The sequence below is a fragment of the Hakea prostrata genome, chromosome 9, assembly GCF_041222555.1.
Source record: "Hakea prostrata isolate BN-2017 chromosome 9, UWA_Hpros_2, whole genome shotgun sequence".
NCBI lineage: Eukaryota > Viridiplantae > Streptophyta > Magnoliopsida > Proteales > Proteaceae > Hakea > Hakea prostrata.
In genome coordinates, this window is record NC_142608.1 from 7,568,071 (window position 1) to 7,580,578 (window position 12,508).

Genomic DNA, 12,508 nt, shown 5'->3' on the forward strand with positions numbered 1-12,508 from the left:
TTGTAACATTATGTTTTTCAAATTTTTGTATTTTGTTGTATTAGTATTACTTATTTTTTTCTATTTCTGCTATTAATTAGTTTCCCTATTCAGATTCATCAATGGAAGAGAATACTGGACCTATACCTACTAGACTTGGGGAAGGGGATAATACAAGTACTGCTGCATCATAAGATGCCATGAAAGATCCCAAGAGGAGAGCAAAGTTGATGAGCACATTTATGTGTGAAATCTTAGGGTATAAAGCATTCATTTTACACACTTAGAGTGGAGCTACCTTGGGTTTTATATTGTTTTTGCAGATTTTAGGACTCTTCAAGATTTAAGCAAATATTTGGAGTTTTGAGTATGAAACATGCAATTTTACACGTTAAGAGGTCCATTCAACTTCTCAAGTGCGAAAATGGGCCTGATCTGGAGCATGATGGGCTAGAGATGTGATTATGGGCCAACTCCAAAATATTTTAGACATAAAGAAGCAAATTTTTATTTGCGGTTGAGATTAGAAATTATCAATCAAATCTACAGAGGTTTTATTGAGAGAGTCCTAATGGAGAAAAAGAGTCCTTGCATACTTCAATATCTTATTTCCTATTTGGGACTTGATCAAAGAAAGAAAAAGGGGGGGCGAGAAGGAAGAGGGAAAATTCCCGTTTTTGAATGTCTCTGTCCAATTTCGATCAAGCCCTTCATCGAATGGTCATCCAGTGTCAGATCCAGCTGATTTTTGGAGGAGAGCTTCATGACTTCTTGATCCTCAAATCCAACAGTGGAATTGTGCATTTGATCTCTCTAAATCAGTTCGATTAGTACACCAAAACCCTAATTGGTTGAGTCAGATAGGAACTCTGAGTTTGATTCAAACTTTGTCAAGATTCATATCCCATGTAAACTCTATAAAAGGAGAGCATACTCCTTCAAGGGAGAACGTGTTTTAGAGCTTAGGAGAAGCACATTTTCTTTTCTCTTTGGTTTATTTAGGATTTCTCTAGTTTTCCTTGATTACTTTTGTGAGATTTTAATTTCTAGATTGAATGTTTAGGTTTAATTTTTCTATGTAATGCAATTTCAAGTTAAAGTTTAAGGATTCGTTTTTCTCTGGGCCTAGCAATTGCAGATCTTGATCATTCTAGATCTGGTTGTTAGGGTTGGTTGAGATTCGAATTGTTAGTTCAATTCTTTTTTATTATTTGAAGTTCAAAGATGCAAGTAACATTCTTCAATAATCTTCTCTTCCCCCTCCATTCCCGCTTCTATCTACCCCTCCATATTCTTAATTTAAGATTTACTTTTAGCATTTATTTATTGTTCTCCCTTCCCCTGGGTCCTTGATTAAAGATGCCTACAGTCGTGCCTCTCTGTGGTTAAGGTTTCCCTTTTTCTTTATTGCTTTGTTATTTACTTTCTACAATTTCCTTTCAGCATTTATTTATTGTTCTCCCTTCCCCTGGGTCCTTGATCAAAGATGCCTACAGTCGTGCCTCTCTTTGGGTAAGGTTTCCCTTTCCCTTTTATTACTTTGATTATTTCCTTTCTGCAATTTTTTTTTCTAATATTCGTTCCCTCGATCGGTGGACTGTAAGTTATGACAAAGGGTCCATGATCAAAGTCATTATAATTATACTCCCCTTCCCCAGATCCAGAGCTGACACTCGGATCACTTCCCTTTTATTTTTATTTACTTATTGTTCACATTTTTTTCTGCCTTTAACTAATTATACGTTGGTTATGTTTGCTTTATTTTTCGTCTCAATTAGATTGCATTAGATGCATGGATTAGGACCGCTCGTTTAATTTAATTAATAAGTTAAAATCTTTGAATCATTGCACTCTCGCATTATCATTAAGAGGTTAATTCTAAAGTGGCATATCTCCTTGAGATCGACCCGTTAGCTACACGATACCGTGCGCTTGCAATTATTTTTTATTCCACAAACAAAAGCCAAAGGAGCTTGGGTGGAAATATGGTTACTGGCCAGACCTCACAAACAAAAACTTGGTCAGGTGTAACCTTTGCAAAATAAATACCACTAGCGGGATAAAAAGATTAAAACAACATTTGGCTGATGGGTTTGGTTATGTAGCCAAGTGTCTTAGGGTGACTTTAGAGATCTCTAGAGAGATGTTAGAAGCCATTATGGGCAAGGAAAAGAAGAAGGTCTCTACAACATTCGATGAGGATAGAGACGAAGAAGATATGCATTATAACCAAGGAGAAGAGGCATCTGGTGGAGACCAACAAGAAGAGATTCGATCTGGTTCTGAATCTGCTAGGTCACAATCTTCAATTAAACCTCCTGTGCCAAGTTCTAGGTTAGCTTCAAAGAAGAGAAAAGTTGCCACAACCACAATTAAGGGGTCCCATGGAACCCGTAAAAAAGTAGTTGTTGATAGGCGTAGAAAGCGTTCATATCAAACTACAATAGAGAGTCAGAGTTGACCTTTGGCAGAGAAGAAGAAAGCAGATAATGCGATTGCAAATTGGTTTTATCAATCTTGAATTCCATTTAATGCAGCTAAATCAATGAGTTCTAAGGTCCTGGCTTAATCCATTGCTTAATATGGGTCAAGTTATGTATTCCCTTCTTATCATGAACTAAGGGTGCCATTGTTGCAATCGGCGACTAAGAAAATCAGACATGAAGTGTATTGGAGGCATGGATTTACTCTCGTGTCTAATGGTTGAACGGATCAGAGAGGCAGATACTTGATCAACTTCCTTGTTGATTCTCCTAAGTGGGCTTTTATATTGGGCTCCATTAGTGCATCTAAGCATATTCAAGATGCGAATTTGTTGTTTCAGTTATTGGACAACAAGGCGGAGGAAACTGGGGAGGATAATGTCATACAAGTAGTCACTGACAATGCTACCAACTACAAAGCTGCTGGAAAGTTATTGACGGAGAAGAGGAAGACACTTTACTGGACTCCTTGTGCAGCCCATTGCCTTGATCTTATGTTGGAGGGTATTTGGAAACATTAAATCTTACAAGATTGTGATAGCTAAGGCAAGGAATGTGACAAAGTTCATCTATAGGCACACTCACCTTCTTAAAGGAACGAGATCCAAAACGAATGGCCATCATCTTAAAAGTGTAGCAAGATTTATGACATCAGTTTTGACAGTTCAGAGTTTGCTTTAGCATCAAGATGCCTTAAGGGCCCTAGTCATTTTTGAAGATTGAAAGTATTTTGGCCAACATAAAGGTAGAGAAGAGAGTAAAAGAAACCATATTTGCTACAGTATTTTGAAACGCAATGCAAGATTTTTTTTAATTTTTTTTTTGAGCTTCAATGCCTCTTCTTACTCTCTTAAGAATTGTAGATAATGATGAGAAGCCTGCTTTGCTTGAGGTTTCTGTTGCCATGAGAAAAGTAAAACACGCTATAAAGGATCGCTATAAGGATAACTTTAAGGGCAAAGAAAGATTGTGGAAAAAACATAAACATTGTTGACAAGCGTTGGGAGACTTAGATGGAGCGTCCTTTGTATACTGCTGCATTGTTTCTTAACCCTGGGAAAATTTTCCAATTCAAAGAAATTATTAAAGAGGATAATGATGTTATAACAGAGGCACAGATGGCTTTCACTAAAGTCATTTAAAAGCTAGTTCTTGATGTAGCCATACACGACAAGATCTATAGCCAAGCCAAAGCTTGTAGAGAAAGCAGACTTTCTTTTATGTCAAATATGGCAATTAGGCAAAAGGACAATCTTGAGTCCACATAAGTAACAATCAATGAATTATATTACATCGGTTTTTTTTATTTTTTTTTTTTATTTTATTTTTTAATTTTATTTTATTTAAGGGAGGTTCCTCTCTTGAGCTTATATGCTACTCATCTTCTGATCATGAGCGCAATTAGAACATGGTTGTATTTGTAAGTAGTTCATACTAAATACCTTCTTTAATCCTCATACTAAGTCCTAGAAATGACATACTACTTACAAATTACTATGTTGATGCTTACAAATTCAAATTCACACCAAGAGGAGGAATAGGTTGGAACACCAACACTAATAACCTTGTCTATATTCAATAATAACCTTGTCTATATTCAATACAGTCGACGCCTTGAAAAGAGGGTTAGGCTTCAGCGCGGAGAATAGAATTATAATCCGCTTGTGCTAAATGAGTAGTGAGTGGATGGTTAACCAAGGTGGCAATGATCTGGTGCATCCCAATGAAGACCTTAGGTGGAGCGATGTTGATAGGGCAATGGGGGCATCCACAATTATTCGAGGCAACCAGCCAACTAGGGCTCAAACATCAACTTCTGGAGCCAACAAAACGATGACATATGTTTCTCTATTTGGAGAGAACGAGACGAGATGAGGGTCGAGTCGGGAGATCTCGCCATCTCGTGAGATCTCGCCAACTCTGGTCCAACCTCCGCTTTAGGGATTCAACTTCTAAACATCTTTAACACATCTACAACATCAAATTATCATCATTCAAAACTATTTCAACAAGATCTTTAACAATGCAAGATTTTCCCCCAAATTTGAATTTTTTCAAATAGAATGTTCTACAATGGGTGTGTGAATCTAGTATAAATATATGTTGATCTACTAACTCTGATTTACACTTTCATGGAAACAAATTTAATTTTCTGCTATTAATTTATTTTTTGAATCTTTGTATTTAAAAAATATATTATCTAAAAGATTAAAATTAAAAAATATATAAAAAAATACTTATGATATGAATGTGATTATCACTTTTGTCGAACTATATTTAGAGGGCTACAACCCCATGTATTCATATTTTGATTATCATGCATGCTGTATTTATTTTTATTTTTTTATTTAAATAATTAAATAAAATAATTATGAAAATTAATATTTTATCAAAAATTATCTTATTTTTTATTTTTTAAATGATGCTCATATTATGTAATTTATTTTAAAAATACAAATATGTCTGTTTGAGCATTGTATATATGTTATCTTAGAACAAAGTGTGTGTTTTGTTATTTTATAAATTGTTTTTACATGTTTTTATTTATCTAAAAATTATTTTAATGACTATTAGGGAACATTCATGCATTTATTTAAGTGTTGTAGACTTGTATCTTAAATGACAACTAGTGGGAAAATGGCACTGACAATGAGACTTAGGACATTGCTTGGCAACATGGGGATCCACTGACTGCCGACAAGAAAAAATCCCATTACAGCTATTGCCTCAAGACTTTGAATTCTGGTGGTTCAACTAGATTAAAACAACATTTGGCTGGTGGCTACAAAGATGTTGACAAGTGTCCCAAGGTTCCTTATGAAGTGCAAAAAGCAATTACAGCAACTTTAAAAGGAGGGAGACAAAAAAGGAGGAAAATGCACAAAAGCAAAGGGAATTTAAGGATACAGTACTGCATAGACCTATTGTTGATGTTGATGAGGAGTCAGATGACGATGAGGAGAGGAGGTGGGTTATGGGTATTGAGTCACAGGCCGAGTGGAGACAGATGAAGACTGAAATGGAAGCTAATAGACAATCCTTACATTTTGAGAATGTGAGGCAAAATGAACAGATAAGAGGAACAGGTGGTTCGGGGTCAGGGACATCCATGCCAGCTAGACATAGTTTTCATGGAAGTGAGAGGACTGAAAGGAGGAAGACTACACATTAAGATGCCACATTTTACCAAGACCCCTCCCTCTTCAAGCATCAAGACACCTATCAAAGAAGCATTCCATATATGTTTTTTTGGAGGTAGAGAATGGCAGTAGGGAGAAGGAAGCTAGGTTGGCGATCAACAAATTCATGCTCTCCAACAACATTGCAGCCAAAACACCATACTATCAGGGGATGATCAAGGCAGTTGCTAGGGCAGGTGTTGAAGTTAAAGGCCCAACAGCTTGGGAAGTAACGAATAAATATAAGCAGGAGGTGGAGGAATACATTGGTTCATTGAAGGAAAGATGGACAACATAAGGTGTCACTGTGATGGATGATGGATGGACTGGTCCTACTAGACAGTCCATCATTAATTTCATGCTGAGCTGCAATGGAAAGACATCCTTCCTTAAGTCAGTGGATGCCTCAGATAAAACCAAAGATGATGACTACCTTTACAAGCTTCTTAGGCAGGTGGTCCTCGAGGTAATGCCAAGCAATGTTGTCCAAATTGTCATAGATAACGGTGTTAAATTCAAAAAGTTGGTAAAATGTTAATGAAGAAGAAGAGCAGCAGGATCCACCTCTTTTGGACACCATGTGCAGCACACTCGATTGATCTTATGTTGAAGGACTTGGGGAAGAGAAAGTCAATTAGTGTTGTGTTGAAAGGGCTAGAAGGGTCAGTAATTTTATTTATAACCATGGTTATGTGCTAAAGAAGCTGAGGAACTACTGTAAGGGTGATCTAGTCAAACCTGGATCGACTAGATTCACCACCAACTATGTAGCTCTGAAAAGCTTCTAGAAGAAAGTGGTGGGTCTACAACACATGTTTGCAAGTGAGGAGTGGTTTAATTGGCGTGGATCTAGCCATCCTGATGCAGTAGTAGTCCAACAAACCATTGCTGATGATTCCTTTTGGAGGCAACTAAATAGGACAGTGGGCGTTTAGAGCCTATTATGCTTGTTTTAAGGATGGTGGATTCAGAGAAGAAGCCCACAATGCCCCACATATATGTTGCCTCCAGCTAGGGGTGTCAATTTGTAGCCCGAACCGTTAAAACCGAACCTCACCGGCCCGTTATAGCCCGAACTAGCCCAGACCGAACCTTAATGGGCTGTGTTTGGGCTGAGGGTGGCAAAGCCCGCACCAACCCGAACCCAAACTGCAACCCGTTATAAACTGTTTTGCAACCCGTTTTATAGTTTTACATTAAATATTGTTTTGAATCATTATATTACCACTAGGTAGTTGGTATAGACTATTGAAAAATTGAACATCAATTCAAAGATCAAATAGTCTTCTACTTGTAAAGGACAATTGAAAGGATTAAGCATGAATGCCCAATTGAATGTACCAAGTTTGTTTAAATTAAGTAAATATTTATCCAATCTAGAGGTATTTCTTTGCATATCAAGTTAAATATTAACCCAAAAAAAGAGATGGATTTCATAGAAGGGGGAAAAATCAACATTCTCACAATACAATAACCCAATTTCAAGACAATCAATCATAGCGCAAGTTGGAATTTAAAAGGTAATGTAGATACCGAATTTGATTGATCAAAACAGTACCCAAATAGGACCTTTTCACAGGGAGACAATTGCAAATTTGATGGACTTAAAGTGAAACAGAGTTTAGATGGGAAAGAGGGTTGAAACTAGAATGGTATTATAACCGGCTGAATAGATCTTCAAATAGGGACAGAACTATAATGAAGAAAGTGACAATAACAATGTAACATGTAACACCCAGGCTTCACACCGCAAGGTGGATCGATTGGATCGAACACCAACCTACCTTGATCAAACACAAGGGTTCTCCAAAGAGGAGGAATGCTAGCAAGCAATTTGATTTCAATTCATAAGTTGTCTCTTCACCACTTACATAAGTTTCTTTATATAGCATTCTAAAGAGACATAAACATTAATGGCAACATCCAACCACTAGCTAACACCACCTACCTATTAATAACTCAACTACCACCTAACTCTTGACAAAGGAGAACTCCTTTAACAATGAGTTCTCTTATTTTCAAACCAAAGTCCCTTTTATTGACTTTCCAAAAACTAGACTTAAGCTTAGGTCTAGACTATGAGGTTCAACATATGTGGGCTAACTTTAACCCACTAAAACAGCCCTAGCCCATGAAAACCATGGGCTGATTCAGGTGACAACTTTAGGCCTTTGATAGGCCTGACCCAATGGGCTTCTTCTTTCGTAAATATGTCTTCAATTCTACATCAAAAGGGTTTTTAGTTTGAAGATTTGTTTCAGGACTATCCGGTGGAGCCTGAGGAATGAGCTTGCAATTTCTATGTCACTATTTACTATCCAAGTTCTTGATTTATATAAGGTGGGTGAAATTTCTATAATGTAGAATGACTTTTCATGTTTTTAATGAGAATTGATCAATAGCAATTTTGTTTTCCATAGAATTTTGGCTCTTGTTGCAGGATGTTCAATTATTTCTTTTTGTTCTTTTTTTTTTCTTGCAAATCATAAATTATTAGCCCAAACCATTAGTCAACCCTAGTATAGACCATTAGCCAAAACCGTTAGTTAGCCCGAACCCAAACAGCACCAAACAGAAACTGGCCTGAAACCGTTATTTTGCTACCGTGTTTGGGTTGGGTGATTTTGAGCCCGAAACCGCACCATTGACATCCCTACTTCCAGCAAATGAAAGAGTTGGTTAGAGCTGCTGCCCTGGCTCCTTCAAATCCTACGAGAGGATCATCGACGATAAATGGGAAATGCACTTGATGCATCCTTTGCACTTGGCTAATGAGTCATTTTTAAGTCTTTAAGTTGTTGTTGTATACTTTAATTTACATTGTTAATTTGTTATAAGTTATAAATTATAATTTATAAACAAGTAAACAACCAAATCACTAACCAAATTTTTTATTTCCACAATACAAGCTTACAACCTCAACCCAAAGTACCATTACAATAATGATATGGGGCTTAATGTAAGGTTGATGAATGCGGTGCAAGATGTGGTGGAGAAGCTTGCGCCAAATCCCGTCATGCAGGGGACAATTAATGGAGAAGTGAGAACTTATTCAATTGTTTCTTCAACTTCTTGCATTAGTGCATATACAGTAGTAAAAGTACAATAATTGAACAATTGGTGTATAGATCTCCTCCTCCAATAACTTGGCATCCCCCATGGTGGGAGATCTCGCGAGATCTATGAGATCTCACGAGATATCTCGTTTTTTGAGATAGGCAAGACAAGATGGAGGTCGAGAGCAGAGAGTTGGGATCTCGCTCGAGATCTCGCCATATCTCACCCTGGATCTCGTTGGAACTCTCAATTTTTGCATTTCTTTGTGGATTTCGGCTGAATTTTCACTTGCAATTACTCTTAGCACATCTACAACATCGAAGGAAGATCAATCATTCTCGACTTGTCTTATAAACTTATAATTTAATGACTTATATAGAACTTCTAATGGTTGTATAATTTAATTATTATATTCTTGAAAATTGAGATTGTGATACTCATATGGATGGAATTTTGATAACATTAAGGTTGTTTGATGCATTTGATACACTTGCTTTTCATTTATAAGCCTAAAAGGTTCTATATTACATGTTGTATAACCTTACATTCTCTAATCCTACAACATTTCGGTTTCGCACTATGGGTAGACTTAGAAATCATACATAGGGTTGTTTTCTGACAAATCCAAGGCCACCAATGTGTTCAAAATGCCTTAAATAGTCTAAATACCAAGTTTCAACCCATCTGGGACCCTAAAATCCACCAAGTTGACGCCAAAAAATTGTATATCTCGACCGAGATCTCACTGAGATGGTTGAGATACTCGGTTTTTTTAGGAGGCGAGATCACACTCGAGAGCAAGATCTTCTACCAGGGCATCCCCTGGTTTGGTTTAGAAACAGCATCCCTGCCATACATTCACCTCCTAAAGAGCCTTCAACCATTGAATCCCCACCCAATCCTTCCTTATACACAGACACCGAAATGTCAGCCCTAATTGTATCCTCTACTAGAACAACCCCAAGGATGTTGACCACCAATTCTTCCTTTGCCCCTTCTCTCGCTCCTTGTGGATGAAAGCCATTATAACCATTTGGCCTTGCTCTAGGCGCTCCTTCAGTTTCTCCCGTGATTGGGCCTGGTTCTTTAGTCATTTTGCAGGCAATACTAATTGTAATAAGCTAGGCAAGTTGGTGTTCAATGCACTCACCTATGGTGGGAGCGGAATATGAGAAGATGGACTTCCAAATCTAGACCGGTGGACATGATTTGGAGAGCCATCTGCTTTGATATTTCTAAGGCTTTAGTCCATCTCTCACCCCCTATTGTGGACACCCGAAGGAATAGGACTATTGTTGTCTCCTGGGGTTTAGGCTCTTCCCTCTTGCCTATTAAATTGTTTCCCCCTCCGCCCTTTCCCCCGTTGTACATTTTCTTTCCCCTTTTGGTTAATGATTATTTCATTCATCCAAAAAAAAAAAAAACCCACCTGTAACAATATAACAATCAAAAAACAGAAACACCAAAATCATCCAAAATTTCATAAAATAGTTGGTTAATGGAAAATAATTTTGAAAATGGAAAATGGCAGAAAAAGCAAACAGCGTATTTTACAGTTTCTAAGAGGGAACTTACAATGATTTGGAGACCATTGTACAGAACTCACAGCACTGGTATGGCTGCGTAGAACTTTTGACAGCCTTCGAGGAATTTGGCCAAGCTGAGCACGTCCCTTTGCTTGATGCCTCAATGAAGACAAAATTTCACATGGTACATCTGATTCGGAAATACTTCCAACAGCTGAAAAACAAGGGGGGGAAATATATATTCTTAGGCCAGAAAAGAAGCAACCTATTCAGCAATCAAGGATGGAAATCAATCAGGATATAATTGTAACCCAGATTATTCAAACCAAATAAATAAATGTTCATGTAGAAAATCCATCCAATTAAGGGGGTTAAAGGATGAGAATAGATTTAAATACTCCCTACCCACAAACTTTTATGGGGATAAGCTTGTCAAGTGATTTAAAATTAAGTTTCTACAACTAAACTTCCCTTAAACACAATCAGTATAATTTTGAAGATGTTACAAACAATTACATATTTCTATATGACAGTTAAAAATAAAAATGCAAGCAAACCAGACCCTCAACATGTCATCAACTTACTTTAGTTTTATACTACAAAACCAAAATTTATATCAAGTATTCCAACTTGGCAAGCATGGAGAGCTTCAGCATGAACAGTAAACAATTATCGTTGCACCTGAGTACCCAGTAGGCTGTAGAGGGCTCATGTCAACCATGCTGACCTGGTAGACTGGGACTAGAATAGAGATCACTTAATAGGTCACAATCATGTATTGGGTAGGTACCTGGATTTCTTTACAAGAAACGACCTAGCTGTTTTAATTGTGCTATTCTTGTTCAGTATATGAGAGAGTTCTCACATAACCTAAGTGCAACGGTAAGGTTGTTCCATTGGGACCAAGTGGTACGGATTCGAGTATGAAAACAGCATCTTTGTGAAAAGAGGGGTAAGGCTGCATACGTAATGAACCCACATGAAGTGTCCTTGTAAAAACTTGAATTACAACCACGTGTGGTGAGAGTGAATGTGAGAAAGAATCCAACTTGCACAAAGATGGGGAATCTGAGCCATAAAATAAGTGTCTCAAAAGAATGCTAGGTTAAGTACAAATCACAGTAAAACAAGGTATTGTAGTACAAGTAGGGTTGGATGTAAGGAATCCAGGCAGTACTGAGATTGTGACTCCTAAAACATAAATAACCCAGATGAGGATCCAAGGCAAATTAGAATCCAACTGGGTTTCTTGTACCAATCTGTCCAAAATAGTATGTTAAAGTAATCATAGCTAACTACATATTGAATAGTAAAAAAAATCTCAACTGAAAACAGCATAAACTGAAAGAACAACAAGGTATGCAGTTTAAACTGAAAGAACAACAAGGTATGCAGTTTCAGATTGAAAAAAATTACGCAATGTGTAGGTATATTTTATAGGACAGTCATAAGTGATAAGACTGACTATGACATATGGTGCAGAATGCTGAGAAGTTAAAAGCATCAGATGGATAAACTCAGTGTAGCCAAAATGAGGATGTTGAAATGGATGTGTGGCAAAACTAGGAAGGATAAAGTAAGACTAAAGACCCAGCATGTATACAACCCAATTGAAGGCTGCACATAGTTTAAGTATAGCAAATCAAATTAAGAAGAAGAAAACATGGGTTAAATGATTAAATATTTGTAAGTTGATGGATGAAAAGGGCATACATGTATGCTTGGGTTTTTAAAATGTATAAACCCTTTTCCTCCCTTTTGAGAATGCTAATAATATCAGTTCTCAATAATAAAGAAATGCCAGAACTTTAGCAGTTAGAAGATTAGGGGCATTCTGTCTGCTTAACAAGGCACTTTGCAATTCCAGCTTTCTTATGGAAACAATTTATTGATTAGTCAATTTCTTAGACACATGGGGCAGCCAGGTAAATAGATCACCACAGCACTTACTTAGCTAATCGGTTCCCCAAAATAAAACAACAAGAAATGGTAGTGAAGACCCTCCATTCCCCTCCCAAGGCAATTTCTTACCTGTCACTAAGCTATCCACCATTGTACCCAACACTTCACATCCAACTGGGACTCTAAAGTTGAGCATAAGCAATGGTACCGCTTGTCATTTTGTTCCACATACTGTTATTCAGATTCCATATTACAAGGTGATTTTATATACCAAGTGACAAATACTAGATATAGACATGGGCTCAACCTGGCCAAACATAAAAACCAAGCAGCACTAAAGGCTTCCAGACCTGCTCAGTCAGGAGAATCTAGGCCAAATAAT

General features: G+C 37.2%; 1 protein-coding gene across 1 annotated transcript in view; it reads right to left on the reverse strand.

Annotated features, from left to right (window-relative positions):
• The window catches only part of LOC149004419 (Transducin/WD40 repeat-like superfamily protein), a 32,972-nt gene that overhangs the window by 15,195 nt on the left and 5,269 nt on the right, over positions 1-12,508 (reverse strand). The window contains exon 4 of the mRNA XM_089168013.1: positions 10,274-10,438. Within this exon, the coding sequence (XP_089024139.1) occupies positions 10,274-10,438 (165 nt within the window). The remainder of the gene's footprint in view (positions 1-10,273; positions 10,439-12,508) is intronic.